This window comes from Dama dama, chromosome 8 (assembly GCF_033118175.1).
Source record: "Dama dama isolate Ldn47 chromosome 8, ASM3311817v1, whole genome shotgun sequence".
Lineage (NCBI taxonomy): Eukaryota > Metazoa > Chordata > Mammalia > Artiodactyla > Cervidae > Dama > Dama dama.
Window position 1 is genome coordinate 5,831,104 of NC_083688.1, and position 21,824 is coordinate 5,852,927.

Sequence of the window (21,824 nt, forward strand, 5' to 3'; positions counted from 1 at the left end):
TCTTCTGTCCGGCCACCAGGCCCTTTCTGGCCCTTCTCTGGGGCTGTCTGATTTCCTTGTGCATGTGTGCTAAGTCGCTTCCATTGTGTCCAACTCTTTGCAACCCTATAGACTTTAGCCTGCCAGGCTCCACTGTCCATGGGATTCTCCAGGCAAGAATACTGGAGTGGGTTGCCGTGACCTCCTCCAGGGGATCTTTCTGACCTAGGGATCGAACCAATGTCTTTCATATCTCCTGCATTAGCAGGTGGGTTCTTTACCACTAGTTCCATCTGTGAAGCCCTTAAATCTTTTTTTACCCTGCTGACAGCTGTACATTCACTCTCTTGGACCCTAAACTCCAAAGCACCTTCTGTGACATTTGCCTGCTTCCGGATTTGTTCTACCTTCTGTGGCCTAGTTTGCCAGGCTCCCCAGGCCTGCAGCCTCTCCTGGTTCCTTCATAGACATCCCTGTACTTCTCAACTTCCCGCTGGGTAGCAGTAGCAACAAATATCCCTATTGCCTTTAAAGCTTCCAAGGAGATTCCTAGGACATCAATTCATTGGCTTATTGTAGCAAGGCAGGTATTACAATTCCATTTTATAGATGGGGAAACTGAAGCCCAAGAGATCATGTCCTGCTTAGGTCTCACAGCTGATGAGAGGTGGAATGAGTCCTGAGTCAGGTCTGTCTTGCTCTGAGCTATGTGTAGGCTTTTCACCTATCCCTGGCCCATCCTGACTGCATTCCCTGCTAGACCCAGTTCCCAACATCCCCTTATTCTGATGGGGATAATAAAATCTCTTAGAGACAAGTTTTCAAGTGTTTGCTATGTGCCAGGCACTTAAACGAGCACTTCATACAGATCATGTCAGTAACTTATCCGTGCATCGGGGATAGAGGCACAGGGCATCCCTGTCTCCAGGGAGTTCACAGCTTCTCATCCTTACAGTAGTCCTCAAAGCTAGGTATTGTATTCCCATCTCACAGATGGGGAAAACTGAGTCCCCTCTACTTAAGTAGCAGAGTAGGGATCTGATCCCATGTTTTCTCACTCCAGAGCCCTGAACAGCTTCCTCTGTCCACAAAGCCCTCTGCAAAGCCTTGCTTCCCGCCTCCCTGGGATAACATTAAAGCAGTTAGTAACCAGGACTATATAAGCTGTAACAGTCGGGTGGGCCAGCCTGTGGATACCTGCTCAAGGTCAGCTGTCCCCAGCACTGGAATGAGCCAGGGAGAACACCAGGCTACTTGTTTGTCCAGCGTGCGTCCTTGCCCTTCGAGGAAGACTGGTCCTCCTGACTTTGGGGTGGGGGCCTCACTCAGAGGTACTGCTCCAGCCTCCTTTTTTGGCGGAGATGGAAAGTGAAGCCCAGAGAGGGAATGCATCTTGCCCAAGGGCCTACAGCACGTCGAGGGCAGGACTCTTGGTGGAAACACCGAGGCCTGAGCAGCCGGACGTCCTCAGAGCTGGGAGAAGTCAAGGCCACTCCCATTTCCTCACACTGCAGGCTCGTTAATAAAAAATAATAAAGTAATGCCAAAGCAGGGTTAGGGAATTGCAGCCTGTTTTGATTTTTACATTTAAACCACAATACAACATAATTATGCCAGTTGCAAGATAATTACAGGTTTTATAAAAATATTAATTCATCGTGCACTGCAGGCAGTGGGGTTTGGGGACAGGATGCCGGTTTTAAATCACACGGGGAAAGACGCTTCTCAGCCCTGTCGGTGGGCGTGTACAGTGTCTGCTGACATCCTTTGAAGAAACAGCACAGGTGCAAAACTGAGGTGCTTGCCTAATGGGAGCCCCAGGCCAGCGGCCCTGTGATGTCCCCACTCCCTCCTTGGTGGGTAGCCCACGGATTGAGAGGAGAGGGGCCGAAAAGGGGCTGGGCACAGACTGGGCGTGCCTTTGCTGATCTACTTGAGATGACCTCAAAGCTGCAGCCCCGGACCCAGCCTGAGCGGGACCTCTGGAAACCCATGGGGCCCTGGCCTTCTCCATCGGGCAGTTCTCTCTGAGCAAACAGGGCTGGATAAGAGGGTCCTGGCCTCCCCTGCCCGAGTGCCCCTCCACCTTCTTTCTAGCAACAGGAGAAGGGACCCAGAGCTTGAAGGCTGCGGTAGCAGCCAGGCCCATGGCAACAGCCGTCAGGCTCCTGTCTCGGCGGTCTCACCCTCGTGGCTCCCCTTAGAGTGGCCAGGCAGCCATCGATTTTTACAGAGACGACAGTAAAGCCCAGGAGAGGGACCAGCCCAATCACGTGGCTTTTTAGAAGCCTTCCTGAGACCGCGTTCGGGCCTCAGGGACCCACGGAAGCACGTCAGAGCTGGGCGGAGCTAGTGCAGTTTACCCGTGGGGAAAGGGAGGCCCAGAGAGGCCAAGTGACCATCCCAAGAACACACAGGTAGCAGTAGTTGATTGAATCCCAAATCTCCCAAGCTCCTGACCAGAAAACTCCCCATTACCCAATTCCTGACCCAGTGACCTTGCCCCCGCCACCCACGTGGCTGCACCCCCCCACCCTGAATCCAGAGAGTCGAAGGGCCTCTCAGAACATTGCCCAACGCAGCCGCCGCCCAGAGTCCCAAGTCCCTAGCACCGTCCTTTCTGCCACCTGGACGCAGAGTATAAGCCACCCTCTGCGGCCCTAATCATCTTTCTATAAATATCAGAGCATCTCATTTTGAAGGGGCAGCGTGAACAACGAGCTCCTTTGCCTTTCTGACTGTCTTTAAAATCTGATTTAGAATTAATTTCCTTTGGTCGGCCACCGGCAGACACCTTATTTGTCAAATCTCAAGCTCTTCGCGGGGGAGAGGAGAGAGGTGGCCGGGGCCCCCGGCAGCTGCCGGCCTGACAGGCGGCCTGGGCAAGGTGCCCTCGGCAGGGGCGGGAGCCCCTCCTGGCCCATGGCCGACACCGGACACCGCAGACGCCGGAAGCGCCCTGGGTCGGCGGGCCCCAGCCCAGAGCCGCTCCATCTGTCTCGGCCATTAATTCCCGGCTCTGCCTCCAGGTCTCCGGGCTCCCCGAGGCCTGGTGATTAGTATTCTTATTAAAGATTATTTTATTTTCATTGAGCGGATTAATCTAGCCTTGACACTTTATAGCCATATGGGTATTAGCAGAGCGTGAGAGAACCACCCACCGGTGGACTGGCGGGATGGCGAAGCTGCCTCTAAGCCGAGGCCGGGTGTTAAGAGGCTGGTGGGGAAAGGCCCTGGCTCTGGAGGCTCCGCCCAACCCGGGTTTGCATCCTGGCTCAGCTGGGAGCCTGGGGCGAGGCACGCAAGCTCCCCCGAGCTTCTGTTTCTTCTCTGCCAAACAGATGTGTTCACACCCACCAAGTAGAGTGGTAGTAACAAGTGCCGGGCACTGTGCTGGAGTGAATTCACGCGTATTCACTCCTGTCATTCTCCCAGCAGCCCTTGGAGGTGGGAACTATTCTTATCCCTATTTTCCAGGTGGAGACACTGAGGCCCAGCCACTTGCCCAGCGGCACTTAGCCTCGGGGAGGGAGGGGACGGGATGAGAGAAGGAACCCAGCAGGCAGCCTGCTCCTGAGGTTCTGCTCTTGATGGAGGACCCGCTGAACTCTGAATGGTCCGGGTCTCCAAGCACAAAGGCTGTCCTGTGGTGCTTCCTCAGGGACACGTGTCACACGGAGATGTCACTCCGCACGTGGACTGGTCTGCCCCTCACTGCTCAGAAAGCTCCCTGAAAGCAGCGGTAGCTCTTGTTTGTCTCCAATCCACCGCAGAAGCTCGGTAAATGTGGGTGAAGGAGCAGACGAGAGACAGAATAAGCAGGCGGTTCCCACGACATTAATCGATGTGGATCCGATGATTCCAGTGTGATAGAATGTCATTTAGCTCACCAACAGATTGGATAAATATTTGCTGGGGAAGTGTAAAGCCTGTTTCCTTTGCCTGCTTCCTGGGCTCAGAAGGACGCTCTTGGGCTGTGCCCCAGGACTGGGCCTCCTGGGGGGCTCCCGGGAAGAGGAGGCAAGGTCACAAGATGTCAGCTTGGAGTGCCCCCCCCAACTCCAAGCACCTGGCCCCCAGTCAGGGGCCTCCCCAAGGGCTAGGGAAGAGGTCTCAAAACTGAACCACATTCTCCCCAGCTCCCCAGCCTTCTGGCTTCACAGTCTCTTGAGTCTGGGAAGCAACTTAGGGACATCATCATGTCTCCTGATTGCAGGTTTCCTCCCAAGTTTGTAGAATTTTACAAATTAACTGGAGTTTAGCTATTATAATCAAAAGATACAATCAAATCAAAGGAAGCTTCTCTCAAGCCCTGAGTTTTTCCAAACAGGACTCAGCAGAGAGATAGCCCAGTGTTTCCTGGTGGTCCCTGTTTCAAAGTATTCAGTTCCACAGGTGGAGCTGGGAGCCGCCTGTCAAGGTGGCATTTGGTCCTCTTGAACTCCTGGGGTCTGTCTCTGCCCAGAGTAGATAATGGAAGGATTAGTTCACTTTGAAAACACCCAGCAGTGTTGACAACTCTACGCTGGGCCAGACCCTAGGAACTCTGAGATGAATAAGGCCCTACTCAGAGAGATCATTGGCCCTCAAGGAGAGAGAGTCAGATATGCAGATGAAAAAAACACAGCCGTAGTGTTGCAGGTGGTGAGACTAAGCAGGGATGCAAAGGGGAGTGGCCGCGTCTGTGTGTGTGTGTGTGTGTGTGTGTGTGTGTGTGTGGTGGTGTCCACAAAGGCTGCATCAAAGGCACAGTTAAAAGGATTTTGAAGGAATTCGACAGGGAGATAAAGGAGAAAGGGTACAGTACGTGCAAAGGCCCTGAGGCACGGATTACGGAGACTGGCCGGTCCTCTAGTTAGACCTGAAAAATGGGGCGTGAGAGCTGGCACTGATTGCGGCTTCCAGGGGGCTCTGAATGCCAGGCTTTATTGTTGAGGCCACAGGGAGCCTGCGAGGGTTTGGACCGGCAGTGTCACTCGAGAGCCCCCCAGCACACTCATCTGCTGTCCCTGCTGACTCGTTCTCAGGGCAGGTCGCTCCGCCTACCGTTTACCCTCCACCACATCCTCGGCTTTATTTTCTTCTGGAAATGATTACAGCTTCATTTACTGAGTCTTCCCCACCTTGAAATAGGCCAGCTTCTTGAGAGCAGAGACCACGCAGACCTTGTTCAAGGCTGTGTCTCTGGCACGCAGATCAGAGCCTGGTATAGACGAGGTGCTCCTGGAAATGGGCAGAAGGAATGGGGTGGGTGGGCTGGGGCTAGGGCAGCGGGGCTGGAGGCTGTTTGGGGGCAGAGACTCGTGGTGTGTGAAGCAGAGGGTGGAGAGAGGGTCAGATGTGAGACACATCATTCCCAGCCATGGCGACGGTGGCACGGGTTCTGGGAGCGTCAGGAGCCCACTGTTCCCTGACGGTCGGCGATGCTCGGGGCACTTGTAAGACACAGCTTTCCAGGCCACACCCCTTGCTCTCCTAACTCGGTGATGGTGATGGGGCCAGGGTCTGTGTTTTCACAGGGATGCTTCCGTGTCTGTCCACGTCTGGGGACCTCTGGTCTCATCACCCGTCTCTTCCAGCCATGTTTCCCGCCCACCCTCATTCCCTGGCTGGCTTTCTTGTCCCACACCTCCCCCACGCAGGACCGATTCCTGGGGTTTTTTGGCCCCCCTTGGATTCTTCCCTGGTGGCTCAGACGGTAAAGCGTCTGCCTACAATGCAGCAGACCCAGGTTCAATCCCTGCGTCAGGAAGGTCTCCTGGAGAAGGAAATGGCACCCCACTCCAGTACTCTTGCCTGGAAAATCCCATGGACGGAGGAGCCTGGTAGGCTACAGTCCATGGGATCGCAAAGAGTCAGACACGACTGAGCGACTTCACTTTCACTGTCACTTGGATTCTTAGCCATGACCCCTGCCCGTAAGGCTGATGTCTCACTCGAGCGTACCTGCCCTGTGAAGGACAAAGCCAGGGAGCCTGGGCGGGAGGGGGCGTTGGAGAGGGGCGTTCAGAGAGGTTTCTTCCTGAGCGAGCTGTGGGCTGGCTCTCAGGTGTCAGGATCCCAGCCTCCTCTCCGCCCCTGCCTTGCTGTGCATCCCTGTGTAAGTCACCGGCTGTCTCTGAGCTTCCGTGCCTGCAGCTGTGGGTGAGAATAGGAAGGGGGTGACGCTGAAGGTCTGCTCCACTGTCCCCTGGGGAGCCCTGGGCCTGAGAGCCCCGTCCCTGAGGCCACCTTCTCCTCCACAGCCTGTGAGCTGGGCTTCTACAAGTCGGCCCCCGGGGACCAGCTCTGCGCCCGCTGCCCTCCCCACAGCCACTCCGCGGCCCCTGCCGCCCAGGCCTGTCGCTGTGACCTCAGCTACTACCGGGCGGCACTGGACCCGCCGTCCGCCGCCTGCACCCGTGAGTACCACCCCGTGGCCCCAGGGAGCCAGGTCTCTGTGGGTGAGGCGGGGACAGGTGACTCTCTTGGGCCAGGGATCTGTCTGGGCCCCGGGGTGACTGTGACGCTTCCACCATGCCCTTGACCTCTCTGGGCCCCCAGCTTCTTGTCATCGGTCACCTGCTATCTCTCCAGGGAAATCTTGCCTTTCCTTCCTCGGTCTATCCTCTCTGCTCCGAAGGGCAGACCAAGAGCTGGGCTTCTCCCTTTCCAGCACCGGGTGACTGTGGTCATCTTCTGACCCAGTGGTCATGCCAGTGTCCTGGGGCCCGGGGTGGGCCAGCAGTGCGGGGGGGGGGGGCTGCCCCTGAGGCACAGCGAGTATCAGAAGACGGCCCCCATCAATGATGACCTTGATCCACTGGTAGGAGCTCTGAGTTCTAGGAGCTGCGTTAGTGTTGGGGGGAAACACATAATTGTGTCTGTGGAGCGTGTGTGGCTCCTGTGTGTCAGATTCCGTGTGCGCCCTGGGAGGCCTGCAGTGATCGTGTCTGTGTCAGTAGCTGCTCTACAGAAGATGCCTGCATAGGGCGTGAGCTGATCAAGTGCTTGTGCCCCCGAGTGTGCAGTGCACACACCTGTGTGCATCCGGATACCTTCAGTGGCCTCCTGAGTCTCCATGGAGCTCTGTGAGCCCAGCGCATGCACACCTGGCCAGCCAGGGAGACGTGTGCCCAGAGAGCGTGTGCGCATGCCCGTACCTGGGGGCACTCCGCGGGCCCCAGGCCCCGGGCCTGCAGGGCTGCGTGGCTGTCAGTGTTTCTGCCGATGCAGCTCCCCACTGGCCTCCTGTTCTCCTCTGCCCTCATCTCCTCTGCCTGTCACCCCCAACCCAGCTGGGAGGAGCTGCAGCCAGCTCAGCCCGCCCCCTTCACCCACCCTGGGCTCTTGGGATGGCTGGCGTGAGGGGGGCCTGACACGGCGCTGAGGAGCTTTGCCCTAGAATTTACCCCCAGCGTGATCTCTGTGTCCCCTGCCCCCCACCTCCATCTCCACTCAGCCCCAGGCCCCCTGCAGAGGCTGGTGAGGGCTCAGGTGTACTCATATACCAAGTATACATATACACACACATATACACAGAGGTGTACTCATATACCACACACCCACACACAGTCATATACCACACACCCACACACAGTCATATACCATACACCCACACACACACCTGGTGTACTCATATACCATACACACACACACACACACACACAGTCATATACCACACACCCACACACACTCATATACCACACACCCACACACACTCATATACCATACACCCACACACACACACACACACAGTCATATACTATACACCCACACACACACCCGGTGTACTCATATATCATGTACACACACACACACATATACACAGAGGTGTACTCATATACCATACACATACACACACACTCATATACCATACACCCACACACACACCCAGTGTACTCATATACTGTACACACACACACACACACACACACAGAGTCATATAACATACACCCACACACCACACCCACACACACTCATATACCACACACCCATACACAGTCATATACCACACACCCACACACAGTCATATACCATACACCCACACACACACCCAGTGTACTCATATACTGTACACACACACACACACACAGTCATATAACATACACCCACACACCACACCCACACACACTCATATACCACACACCCACACACACTCATATACCACACACCCATACACAGTCATATACCACACACCCACACACAGTCATATACCATACACCCACACACACACCCAGTGTACTCATATACTGTACACACACACACACACAGTCATATAACATACACCCACACACCACACCCACACACACTCATATACCACACACCCACACACACTCATATACCACACACCCATACACAGTCATATACCACACACCCACACACAGTCATATACCATACACCCACACACACACCCAGTGTACTCATATACTGTACACACACACACACACACAGTCATATAACATACACCCACACACCACACCCACACACACTCATATACCACACACCCACACACACTCATATACCACACACCCATACACAGTCATATACCACACACCCACACACAGTCATATACCATACACCCACACACACACCCAGTGTACTCATATACTGTACACACACACACACACAATCATATAACATACACCCACACACCACACCCACACACACTCATATACCACACACCCACACACACTCATATACCACACACCCATACACAGTCATATACCACACACCCACACACAGTCATATACCATACACCCACACACACACCCGGTGTACTCATATATCATGTACACACACACACATACATATACACAGAGGTGTACTCATATACCATACACATACACACACACACTCATATATCATACACACACACACACACCCAGTGTACTCATATACCATACACCCACACACCACACACACACACACACCAAGTGTACTCATATACCGTGTACACACACACACACACACACACACACACACCCTCCCTCCACTGATCCTCCCAGGCATGTGCCTTTGCCCCCTGGGGCACGTGCAGGTGCAGAGAGGAAGGCGAGGGACACGGTGACTGCTCTGGGCTCCTCAGGCCGGGTGAGCCCAGCTCTCACTCATGAACACTTGCGTTGAGCTGGCTGGACTCCGATTTCTCCCCAGTTCCACAATGCAGTGCCCTCTAGGAATGTTAAGTTTGTGAAAGGCTTGACTTCTGCATTCCGTACCCTGCAGATTCAAAGGTTTCTCTGTGATTCTGAGATTGTTTTCTTAAAATCTAAGATTCCCTCTTTGGGATTCTGAGAGTTGAGATTCTGAGCCTCGGGCGTCTCCATTACCCACTGCCCCCGACCTCTGTTCAAACCCCCACCCCCGGGACCCTACCCCAGCCCCCAGCCCTCAGCCCCACCCCTTTCCTCAATGTCCTTGTGCTGCCCAAGCTGGGGGGCCCATCCTGGGATGGTGGGGAGGGAGGGGTCTCTTGGGACGCAGGCTCCGCTTGCCTCCACCACGGCGTTCCGTGTCCTTTACATGGAGTCCAGCCGGGGCTTAAGGAGCGGAGTGGAGTGAGGGAGGCAAGTGCCTGGAGCGTCTCACCCAGGGGCACTGCTGTGTGCAGCCTCTCTCCCGCTCTGGATGAAAAGTCTGTGAAGCAGACCCCGGGATCGCTGTGGTCCTGTGTGGGGAGGGTGGCTTCCGTGCCCAGACCCTGACACTGCACTCCTTAGTCTGAGGACAGAGGCACCACCTGTGCCCTCGGGGATCTTCCAGAGGATGCAGTCAGTGTGCCCTCATCCCGAGGGAGCCCCAGGGATCGCGGGGAACCACAGCCCTTCCCTGGTCTGGTGGGGGAGACTAGACCAGCCCAGATGAATACCCACCAGGCCCGCCTATCTTTCTGTACGCCCCAGGGCCCCCCTCGGCGCCGGTGAATCTGATCTCCAGCGTGAACGGGACGTCTGTGACCCTGGAGTGGGCCCCTCCCCTGGACCGGGGCGGCCGCAGCGACATCACCTACAACGCCGTGTGCCGCCGCTGCCCCTGGGCCCTGGGCCACTGCGAGACGTGCGGGAGCGGCACCCGCTTCGTGCCCCAGCAGACAAGCCTGGTGCAGGCCAGTCTCCTGGTGGCCAACCTGCTAGCCCACATGAACTACTCCTTCTGGATCGAGGCGGTCAACGGCGTGTCCGACCTGAGCCCCGAGCCCCGCCGGGCCGCCGTGGTCAACATCACCACGAACCAGGCAGGTAGGCGGAGGTGCCGGTCCCCAGCTCCCCAGCCCCTCGCCCTCCGCAGCCTCAGAGCTGCAGTCAGCATTTGGGCAAGTGCCCACCTGTCTAACCCTGTCTTCCTGACCAGGATGCCCAGCTACAGGCTTTTCATGCCCTTAGAAAAATAGAACACATGCTCTTTGCGATCCTGTGGGCTGTAGCCTGCCAGGCTTCTCTGTCCATGAACTTTTCCAGGCAAGAATACTGGAGTGGGTTGCCATGCCCTCCTCCAGGGGATCGTCCCAACCCGGGGATTGAACCCACGTCTCTTACATCTCCTGCACTGGCAGGCGGGTTCTTTGTCACTGGCGCCACCTGGGAATCTCTCCTGTAGGTGGGAGCGATCCAGAAAGCCCCGAGGTAGACCAGCATGACCATCTGAGACCTGGGTTCCAGAACTTTCCCCCCTCCCTGTTTCCTCCCTGGTGCAGTAGGAATAATAGCACCTGTGCGATTACTGTCATGAGGCTTAGGTGAAGGAAAGGAAAATGCTGAGCCCAGCACCTGGCCCGTGGTACATGCTCAATAAATGTCATTAAAAAATAAAGTCACTCTGATCATCATTTATCAGAACAGTGGCTGCTGCCGCCTATGTTTGGCTGCACCAGTTTGGACAAGAGCCATTTAGCTCTCTGTTTTGAGCCAGTCGTTGGGCTGAACGTAGCCCCCTTTTTTTGCACATTCTGGTGGGTCCTGCCTGTCAAGCAGCGGCCTAACGCGAGAGCCCTCTGCGGCGACTTTCCCCACCACGCGCCCTGTGGCTCCTCACCCCACCGCCCGCGTGTCCTCCAGCACCAGGCAGGCCTGGCCCAGCGACTCCGTTCCCACCGTGTTACCGAGGAGGACGCTGAGGTCTAGAACCACCCAGAGTCTTCACGTAAAAGTGGTCGAGTCAGGATTCGAACCCAGGTCTGTCTCGCTCCCAAGTGAAACAGGCTTCCCAGCCCGGAGCCCAGGGCACCCCCGCTCCCAGAGGCCAAGGCTTCATCCTCCCAAGAGACCCTCATTCCTCATTCCATCTGAGCACCCATCAGATGCCACGCTCGATGCTGGTGACCCAGCAAGGAGTAGGCCCTGCCTCTGCCCGCGTGTCTCTGGGGTGGCCGAGGCAGGCGACCAGCCAGTCGGGGGTGAAGGGCTCAGCAGGGAACCTGGAGTTACTCACGCGGCTCAGGGGCTCCATTGTTAAAAAGAACAGCCTCCCAAGAACCCACACGCCCTTCCAGCCACCAGACCACTTCTTTTCATGTGGAAGCTTCCTGAAAGAACTGTCTTGCTCATACACCTGTGTCCTCTCCTCCATGGACACCTTCGGGCACTTCCAGTCGGACATCTTTGCCCGCCTGTCCCTAGAAATTCAGCTTGCTGTGGGCACCCCTTCCCCTGCTCTCTTGCTTTCCATGCCCAGACCCACCCTACATTTTCCATCCACCTGTCTGGCCTGTCCTCCATCTCCACCAGCCCCTCTTCTCTCAGTTCAGTTCAGTCACTCAGTCGTGTCTGACTCTTTGCAACCCCATGGACTACAGCACGCCAGGCCTCCCTGTCCATCACCAACTCCCGGAGTTTACTCAAACTTATGTCCATCGAGTCGGTGATGCCATCCAACCATCTCATCCTCTGTCGTCCCCTTCTCCTCACACCTTCAATCTTTACCAGCATCAGAGTCTTTTCCAAGCAGTCAGTTGTCTACATCAGGTGGCCAAAGTATTGGAGTTTCAGCTTCAGCATCAGTCCTTCCAATGAGTATTCAGGACTGATTTCCTTTAGAATTGACTGGCTGGATCTCCTTGCAGTCCAAGGGACTCTCAAGAGTCTTCTCTAACACCACAGCTCAAAAGCATCAATTCTTCAGTGCTCAGCCTTCTTTATGGTTCAATTCTCACATCCATACATGACTGCTGGAAAAACCATAGCTTTGACTAGACAGACCTTTGTTGGCAAAGTAATGTCTCTGCTTTTTAATATGCTGTCTAGGTTGGTCAGAGCTTTTCTTCCAAGGAGCAAGCGTCTTTTAATTTCATGGCCAACAACTCTGCTCTAACAACTTCCAAAAGCTAGAGGACCCCCAACTGGTCCAGGACCCTCCTCTCTTTCCTACTCACCCCGCTCCATCTCTCCTGAGTGAGGACTGCTTATCAGGGGTCCTCCAGCCTTTGGAGGGTGAGCAGCAGGGAAACAGGAAGGCTGCGGCTGGAAGGGGCAGGAGGGATGAGGTTATGGCTCCGAGAACGGTCCCCTCCATTTGGCTGTGGCCAGGTTGACATCTGACATTCCCGTCAGGCTCACGTCAGAGGCATTTGCCCAGAATGCAGGAGGTGGGGAGGAAATGGGAGGATGAGGGAATGAGCCAGGGGGTGAAATGGTGATCGAGTGTGGCAGCCAGGGTACTTGAGCTCACGTGGGCAGCGGGTCAGCTCATGTCCCTTCTCTAAGTGGCCAGCGCCACCCCGGTCATGCCCTCCAAACCCAGGCAGTGAGGGCGCCAGTTCCTTTGACTCTTTCCCTCCCTTCTCCTTTGCTTGGTCCGTCTCCGAGCGCTCCTGAGATCCTGCTGCACGCCCCCTGAGGCCCTGGGCAGGGCGGGCAACATGGAAACGCAGACATCAAGGTGGATTAGAAGGGCTGCTCGGTAGGGCTGGCAGGGGTCCAGCAAACTTCCAGTGGGTGGGCTTGACCAGCGAGGAGGAGGCAGTGGAAGTTGGGGTGGTCAGGCCTCATGTGGGTCCAGCCAAGCCCAGCACCCTAGATGGGAACCAGGCTACGCTGACCCCACGTGACTGACCAGGGTGGCCATCGGTGATTTGTGAGGAGGAGCGGAGGGGCTGGTTTTCCTGGGGCAGCGGTAGGACGCTTAGCAGGGTGAGTGTGGTCCCAGCTAGCATCCCTGGGCCGCGCCTGGGCAAGGGACAGACAGAGACCAGTCCCCAACGTCACCCATCTATCCATCTGACCTAACCGAGTCCCTCCCCCATCCTCCGCCCCCTAGCCCCGTCCCAGGTGGTGGTCATTCGCCAGGAGCGAGCAGGGCAGACCAGCGTCTCGCTGCTGTGGCAGGAGCCGGAACAGCCCAACGGCATCATCCTGGAGTACGAGATCAAGTACTACGAGAAGGTATCCCCCACGGGGCCGGGAGCGGGGGAGGGCAGCAGGCGGGGGACCCGAGGCTGACCACCCCCTTCCCGTGGGCAGGACAAGGAGATGCAGAGCTACTCCACCCTCAAGGCGGTCACCACCAGGGCCACCGTCTCGGGCCTCAAGCCGGGCACCCGCTACGTGTTCCAGGTCCGAGCCCGCACCTCGGCCGGCTGCGGCCGCTTCAGCCAGGCCATGGAGGTGGAGACCGGGAAACCCCGTGAGTGTAGGGAGGGGGAGGGCAAGGGCACGGGGCCAGGGTCGCGGGGGTCAGAGGAAAGGAGCTAGTACGTGCTGAGCCGGTGCGGGAACTGATTGACCTGTTTATAGGTGAAAAAAAAAAAAAACTGAGGCTCAGAGAAGGAAGGTTTCAGACCCCGGGTGATAGAGCTTGTAACAGCCCATCAGCCAGGGCCATCATGGTGCCCTTTGTTGACGGGATGACCTTCTAATTGGCCCCGAGACCCTGCAGGGAGTTGGCGGTGTCCACCTCCCCATTTTTCAGGCTAGGAACATGAGAGTCAGAGCAGTAAAGCAGATTGCCCAAGGTCACCCAGCAGAGCAAGACTTCAACCTGAGTGGTCTGGAGACAGACTCTCTGCTCCTTCCCCAGTATCGTGTCCCGCCCCCCCCCCCCCATCCCCCTCCAGAACAGAGGTTCCCACAGCATCTTCCAGGATCGGCAGTCACAGCAGCCCCTGGGAAGTGTCAGAAATGCTCATTCTCAGGCTCCACCCCAGATCTTTGGAATCAGAAACCCTGGGACTGGAGGCCCAGAAATTTCGGTTGGATCAAACCCTTGGGGGTGATTCCAGAGCACATTCAAGCCGGGAAATCCTCTGCCCGCCGCCCCCCTCCCCCATCTCCAGCCAATTGGGGCCTTCTCCTATACTCAGCACCCTCCAGGGGGCAGTGCTAGGACAACAGGTTTTCAAGGCTGAGTTGACGCCCTGCCTCTTGCCTGGCACGTCCTTGGAACTTGTGTGTCTCAAGCGCTCTTAGGTTTGACACCACGTTGGCACCGTCCAAGTAGGAATCCTGCCTGACTCCGTGCTGTGTGTCCTTGAGTAAGTTCCCTGAGTTCTCTGGGCCTCAGTTTTCTGGTCTGACAGCTCACAGTATTGCTGGGATCTCCCTGGAGGAGCTGTGCGTTAACTGACCGGAGTGTGCGGTACATCCAGGTTTGTCATTTACAGTAACAGGCAGGGCAGGTGGTTTTGGACTCGTAGGTGAGAAGGCTAAGGCTCAGAAGTCTAGTGATTCTCTTCTGGTCACTCCATCCCAGGAAGTGGGGGCACCAGGTTGGGAAGCTGGATGTTGAAGCAGCAAATTGTAGAGGGGAGGGTCGGGGCAGAGGCAGGTGCAGCCTATGTCCCGACTCTGGGCTGGGTCAGAGCTGAGGAGGCTGCCACCGGGCCCCAGGAAGGCTGCCAGACCCCTGAGGCCAGGGCTAAGAGGTTAGGCAACCCCCCCACCCTGGTTTCCCCCACACAGGGCCCCGCTATGACACCCGGACCATTGTCTGGATCTGCCTGACCCTCATCACTGGCCTGGTTGTGCTTCTCCTCCTGCTCATCTGCAAGAAGAGGTGGGTGGTCCTGGGCCCCCGGCCACCCCGAGCCCTCCCCCTGGAGAGCTGTGTCTCCTGCCTATCCCCAGCCCTCGCAGAGCCAGTGACCCTTTGTGCTTGGGGCGGGGCTGCCTTACGGACAGACCTGTTCTTTCCCTCCTTCCTGGCACACTTCTCCCTCTCACCTTCCATGCTCAGGACCACCTCCTGTTTTCCATCCACCTGTCCAGCCTTGTCTTTCTGCATCTCCAGCTCTCTAACCAACTTCTGAAAGCTGGAGGACCCGGGCCCATCCAGACCCTCCTCTCTCACCCGCTTACCCTGCACCTTTCCTCAGCGACCTTGTCAGGGTCTGCAGCTTTGAATTCCACCTTCACCCTGACATCCCCCCAAGTGTGGCATCTGCACAGGCCTCTCCCCTGAGGTCCAGTTGCCCGCTCCCATCTCCACTCGAATGTGTTTCAGACACACAGCACCCCCAAACCAGCCCCTCCCCAAACCCTGTCTCAGAATGTGGCACCACCGTTGGTGGTGTGACAAGCCCCAAACCTAGCCATTATCCTTGGTTCTCCTTCCCTCACGCCGTGTCCACCCACCAGCCAGTCCCACTAGGTCTCCCTGCAGCGTGACCCCCTCCATCTCATTCAATCCTAACAATGCCCCAGGGATGTATAGATTCCGACCTCATTCTGCAGGTGAGTAAACTGGGGATCAAGCGAGGTGAGGCCACTTCAGCTAAATAGGTGTCAGAAGTGGGACAGAACACAGATCTGTTAAAAAACGGAAGACCAGGCTCTTAGTCACTCTTCCACTCAGTTCCAGAGGGAGGTGGGGTGGGCTTCGGATCCCACCCAGCGAGAATTGGATAGATCATCCATAGGTGGAGAAACTGAGGCCCAGGGGAGGGAAGGGGCTTGTTGAAGTCACATGGCGGAGTTGGCGTCAGAAGCCTCACCTCCCAGACTCTCTGCCAGGAGTGCTTTTGAGCCAGGAATACCGTAGATTTTGCTGTGAAGGTTGAGTGGACTCAACTGTGTAAACTATACAGTGTTTTTTATGAAGTTATTTTTTAAATATTTATTTATTTGGTTGCATCAGGTTCAGTTGAGGCATGCGGGATCTTGCGCTGCAGCGCACAGACTCTCTAGTTGTGGCACACGGACTTAGGTGCTCTGCGGCACGTGGGACTTTAGTTCCTTGGTCAGGGATTGAACCCTCATCCCCTATGTTCCAAGGCTGATTCATAACCCCTGGACCACCAGCGAAGTCCCATGCCGTGTTTGTGAATGTCAAGGACGTCCCAAGGGCACGGGCTGGGGTGGCCAGAGCTGACTTGAAAGGGGGTGGGGAATACAAAGGGGGGAGTTTGCACATGTCCGTGACAGGGGTCAGGGCTGAAGCTGGGGACCATCCCCCTCCACAGGCACTGTGGCTACAGCAAGGCCTTCCAGCACTCGGACGAGGAGAAGATGCATTATCAGAACGGGCAGGGTGAGTGCAGGAGCCCCGGGGGGCCGGATGGGAGAGGGGCGGTCACAGCAGGAGCCAGTGCTGGGCTGGGGCTGGAAAAAAGGAGAGAAGGGAAAAAGTGCCCACAGAAGAGACTAGAGCCCCGGAGAGAGAGACAGCAGGGGGGTCACACAGCCCCCAGCCCCCAGGGGCACAGTGCAGTTCAACTTTGTTGGGTTTGCAGAGGATTCTAGAGATCTTCTCTTCTGGAGAAGGCAATGGCACCCCACTCCAGTACTCTTGCCTGGAAAATCCCATGGACGGAGGAGCCTGGTAGGCTGCAGTCCACGGGATCGCTAAGAGTTGGACAAGACTGAGCGATTTCCCTTTCACTTTTCACTTTCACACATTGGAGAAGGAAATGGCAACCCACTCCAGTGTTCTTGCCTGGAGAATCCCAGGGATGGGGGAGCCTGGTGGGCTGCCATCTATGGGGTCGCAGAGTCGGACACGACTGAAGTGACTTAGCAGCAGCAGCAGCAGCTAGAGATCCTCCCAGGGAACTGCACAGATTTCTGCACTCACACATATGTTCACACACAGGCTTTTTTTGGGAGGAGGGGTCATATACTCTTAGACAAGAACCCTTGCTACAGAGAAATTTTTCAGGACCCTGCAGAGACCTCAGAAAACAAGGCAAATATGAGGATACCTACCTCAACACTCCACTTCTTTGCCCACAGTAGAATCAGTCATGGTACTGATTCCCATGGAGCCTGAATGCGGCCTCAGAATCCTTCTTAACCCAGTCTTTTAGAGACCCACTTTCCATCAATGCGAGTCAGTACTGTGATGAAACCACTCTTGGTCACATTCCTACCCTAGGAATGAGAAAGAGCTTCATAAGGACCTTGGGTTAGTTTGACCAATTGAGAAGGATCTTGCGGATCTTGAAAGTGAGCCCAGAAATATGTTGGACATACTCAGAACTCACTAGAAATGCCCAGATCCTCTAGAGACCTCAGAGCCATTCTGCAGAGACCCTGCTTTCACTTGGCAAGCACTTACTGGACGCCTGCTGTTTGCTCCCCACATCCTGAGGTTCCTGAAGACACTTCTCATCCCACCCTCAGACCCTTCTCAGACTCAGGGAAGGGCTGGGAGGGAACGTCCTCAGGGACCCCAGTGATGGACCTCCTCTCCTGGCCCCTCAGCACCTCCACCCGTCTTCCTGCCCCTGCACCACCCTCCGGGGAAGATCCCAGAGCCCAAGTTGTATACAGAACCACACACCTACGAGGAGCCGGGCCGGACGGGCCGTGGTTTCACCCGAGAGATCGAGGCGTCTCGGATCCACATTGAGAAAATCATCGGCTCAGGTGAGCTGCAGGGCTTGTGCATGTGGGGACGTCACAGAGGTGCCCGGGAGAAGGGCACGCTGGGCAGAGGGAGCGGGGAGCCAAGGTGCCAGGCGTGGCCAGGCACACGGGTGTGCAAGATGGGGCGAGTGCAGAGTTCAGGCGGAGGAGCAGACGGTCCCCCCGCCCACCCCCTGCCTGCCTCACTTGGTCCGTCCACAGGCGAGTCTGGGGAAGTCTGCTATGGGAGGCTGCGGATGCCGGGGCAGCGGGACGTGCCCGTGGCCATCAAGGCCCTCAAAGCCGGCTACACGGAGAGACAGCGGCGGGACTTTCTGAGTGAGGCTTCCATCATGGGTCAGTTTGACCACCCCAATATCATCCGCCTTGAAGGTGTCGTCACCCGTGGTAGGTGCCAGGCAGACAACAGCCTCAGCCTTCAGAGCCCCTCCTGCTGGGGTCCATCTACCCACCACCCTGCCCTGCCCCATCCTGCTGGTTCAGGTCCCCGGATGGCTTGGCAGGGAAGGGGCCCCAGAGCCCAGAACCCTAGTGAAAGCCCTACATTCCCTGGGCCTCGTGGTGCTGGCCCAGCTCCTGGGAGCTCACAGTGGGGCGGGGGACTGCTTGTTCATGGGGTCACAGCCCTGCGGCCCTGATCCCACCAAGAGCCACTTCCTCCCTGTTGCCCCCCCACCCCCACCCCTCCAGGCCGTCTGGCAATGATCGTGACCGAGTACATGGAGAACGGGTCTCTGGATGCCTTCCTGAGGGTGCGTGCCCCGCTCTGCTTTCCATGTGGGCCGGGAGAAGGAAGTTCAGTCTGGGTGATGGGAGATCATGCGAGGCCTCCAAATACCCCCTCATCCCCAGAGCTTGGGCCTAACAGACCTGGGGAAGGGGGAGCCAGGCATGAAGAGGGTCAGCCCATGCAAGTGCCTTTCAGCCCCCCATCACATGAAAGCCCCTCTGCTGTGGGTCCTGCCGCCCTGTCCTGCACGCAGGCTAAGAGCGGTGCCTCTGTGGGGACCCAGGGCCCCACCCAGCGGGAAGGCACGGGGCGGGGGCCGGAAACCCCGAGATTCCCAGCCTTCACCGGGCCATGTGTCTGTTGGGTGGTCAGGGACAGGGCCACACCTCTCTGGGTCTCCCTCTCCCCTTGGGCAAAGTGGATGACCAGTCCTCACGCCCCACCTGCCTACCTCTCAGGGTTGCTGGGAGGGTAGACGAGACGTGAGAACAAACCTTCAACATGAGCATGCTTCTTAAGCAGGGAGGCCCTTTGTGAACTTCAAGGAGCCTTCCTGAAGCCCGCGCCGCGTTCCTCTGCAGACACACGACGGCCAGTTCACCATCGTGCAGCTGGTGGGCATGCTCAGAGGTGTGGGCGCTGGCATGCGCTACCTCTCGGACCTGGGCTATGTCCACCGCGACCTGGCCGCTCGCAACGTACTGGTCGATGGCAACCTGGTCTGCAAGGTGTCCGACTTCGGGCTCTCCCGGGTGCTGGAGGACGACCCTGATGCTGCCTACACCACCACGGTGCGTAGCCCACGCCCCACGTGTCGTGAGGGAGGTTGGAAATTTCGGGGTTGCCTCCAGCCTGGGGCGAGTCCTGTCTCTTCTCTGCACCTGTGTTTGCCCCTCTGTCAAATGGGTGCAAGCTTTCCTGCCTTTGTGCTGTTGTGGAGACACCAGGGCTGGTCCCCATGGTCCCTCACTCACTGGGAGATTTGGGGAGAGTTGGCTTCTCTCTGAATCACACATCCACTCTGCAGCTCTCTCTAAAGTTTGGCTGAAAACCCCCAGCATTTTCACAATGTGTTCTGTAGGGATTTGGGCTTCTTGAAGGGGGCCTTAGGGGCTGCCTTAGGGGTAGAGGTCCCCCACCTCTGCCTCAATCAGAGCCTGCCCTTAGGGTCTCACCCACTGAGGTTTTACTTAGAGAAAGGATTTTGTGACCAAAAAAGGGGATGGTAAGGGGAACTGGAAACATACAAGACCACGTCGTCTGGGCTTCATACTTGTTCAGGCATCAGTTCAGTTCAATTCAGTTCAGTTTAGTCGCTCAGTCGTGTCCGACTCTCTGCGACCCCATGGACTGCAGCACGCCAGGCCTCCCTGTCCATCACCAGCTCCCGGAGTTTACTCAAACTCGTGTCCATCGAGTTGGTGATGCCATGCAACTATCTCCTCCTCTGTCGTCCCCTTCTCCTCCCGCCTTCAGTCTTTCCCAGCATCAGGGTCTTTTCCTATGAGTCGGTTCTTGGCCTCAACCTGTTGACCGGCTCTTACTGAAGGTCGCCCGGGTGCCAAGCCCTCCACACACTGTCTTTTGTTCAGTCTCCGCTCCTGCTCCGTGTGCAGGTCCCCCCCGCATCAGAACAGGTGATCGTGGAAGGTCGTGGAGGCCGTGTCTCTCCAACCAGCCTGCAAGTTTCCCAGCCCGGACCCCTGCGCTCAGCTCCCGGTCAGGCTGGGGAGGTGTGCTCAACACGCGTGTGTCCGTCACAGGGAGGCAAGATCCCCATTCGCTGGACGGCCCCCGAGGCCATCGCCTTCCGGACCTTCTCCTCGGCCAGCGACGTGTGGAGTTTCGGGGTGGTCATGTGGGAGGTGCTGGCCTACGGGGAGCGGCCCTACTGGAACATGACGAACCGGGACGTGAGTGCCGGAGCCTGGCGGGGTGGCGGCGTTCTGGAGCCCGGGGCGAGGGGGCCGCTGCAGCCCAGCGCCGTGTTCCCCTGCAGGTCATCAGCTCCGTGGAGGAGGGCTACCGCCTGCCTGCACCCATGGGCTGCCCCCACGCGCTGCACCAGCTCATGCTTGACTGCTGGCATAAAGACCGCACCCAGCGGCCCCGCTTCTCACAGATCGTCAGTGTCCTGGACTCGCTCATCCACAGCCCTGAGAGTCTCAGGGCCACAGCCACCGTGCACAGGTGCCTGGCGCCCACCCCAGCCCCTCCCAAGCCCAGCCGCCTTCCCTGCTTGCCCTGGACAAGGCGCTGGCTTCCTCTGGGCCTTGGGACGGCTCCGCCCGGACCCCTGCATCACCCAGCCTGGGCCCCTGACCCCTGTTCACACCTCGCCTTCCAAGCCCGGGTAAACCCCTTAGCTGCTGCTGAACCTGAGGGTGGCGGGTGCCAGTGTCTCCTGGCAGGCCCCTTACCCAGGGCCCCTGTGTCTCAGGTGTCCGCCCCCCGCCTTTGCCCGGAGCTGCTTTGACCTCCGAGGGGGCGGGGGTGGCAGCGGGGGCCTCACCGTGGGAGACTGGCTGGACTCCATCCGCATGGGCCGCTACCGGGACCACTTCGCTGCCGGGGGTTACTCCTCCCTGGGCATGGTGCTCCGTATGAATGCTCAGTGAGTGTGGTGGGCCCACGGGGACGGGAGGCGGGCAGAGGGCAGGGGGCGGGGCCAGAGGCAGAGCCGCTGAGGTCAGCAGCTCCCGGGATGGGTCCCAGCCTCCCAGGTCAGCACCGCCTTCCTTTCCAGGGACGTGCGTGCCCTGGGCATCACCCTCATGGGCCACCAGAAGAAGATCCTGGGCAGCATCCAGACCATGAGGGCCCAGCTGACCAGCACCCAGGGGCCCCGCCGGCACCTCTGACCTAAACCCAGCCAGCCCCTGGGCCCGCCTGCTGTCAGCGGCGGCGGACTCGCGAGGTGGGCGGTCCCAGGCCTCTACCCTTCTGCCTCAGCTGCCTTCCGCTCAGGTGCCGGGGAGACCGAGGATTCCGCCGCAAGACCCGGACTTATCTGGGGTCAGGCCACCTGGGAAGGGACTTTGGCGCCCAGCAGAGGGCAGAAGGCCTTCTCTTTCCCAGGAGCTGGAGCGTCAAGGCCCCTGAGATGTCGCTCACCTGCCTCCGTGTGCGCGCAGGGCTGTGTGTGCGCACTCACCTTCTCACGAGGTCGTGGGAGCCCTGGTGAGCATGTGTGATCCTGTGTGTGTGTGTCCATTTTTCAGGTCCCCCATGGATGTGTGTGAGTTCCGGTGACTGTGCTTATTCGTTAAGGCTGGACGCGCGTGTGTGTGACTGTGGAGGGCGTGTCACGAGCGTGAGGATGTCCGCCCAATGTGTGA

General features: G+C 57.5%; 1 protein-coding gene across 1 annotated transcript in view; it reads left to right on the forward strand.

The window, feature by feature from the left end:
- The window catches only part of EPHA8 (EPH receptor A8), a 35,284-nt gene extending 13,937 nt beyond the window's left edge, over positions 1-21,347 (forward strand). The window contains exons 4-17 of the mRNA XM_061147830.1: positions 6,225-6,380; positions 9,864-10,199; positions 13,213-13,337; positions 13,416-13,578; positions 14,853-14,946; positions 16,352-16,419; positions 17,592-17,756; positions 17,958-18,143; positions 18,447-18,508; positions 19,068-19,277; positions 20,250-20,399; positions 20,486-20,676; positions 20,927-21,100; positions 21,233-21,347. Of these exons, the coding sequence (XP_061003813.1) occupies positions 6,225-6,380; positions 9,864-10,199; positions 13,213-13,337; positions 13,416-13,578; positions 14,853-14,946; positions 16,352-16,419; positions 17,592-17,756; positions 17,958-18,143; positions 18,447-18,508; positions 19,068-19,277; positions 20,250-20,399; positions 20,486-20,676; positions 20,927-21,100; positions 21,233-21,347 (2,195 nt within the window). The remainder of the gene's footprint in view (positions 1-6,224; positions 6,381-9,863; positions 10,200-13,212; positions 13,338-13,415; positions 13,579-14,852; positions 14,947-16,351; positions 16,420-17,591; positions 17,757-17,957; positions 18,144-18,446; positions 18,509-19,067; positions 19,278-20,249; positions 20,400-20,485; positions 20,677-20,926; positions 21,101-21,232) is intronic.
- The last annotated feature ends 477 nt before the right edge of the window (positions 21,348-21,824 follow it).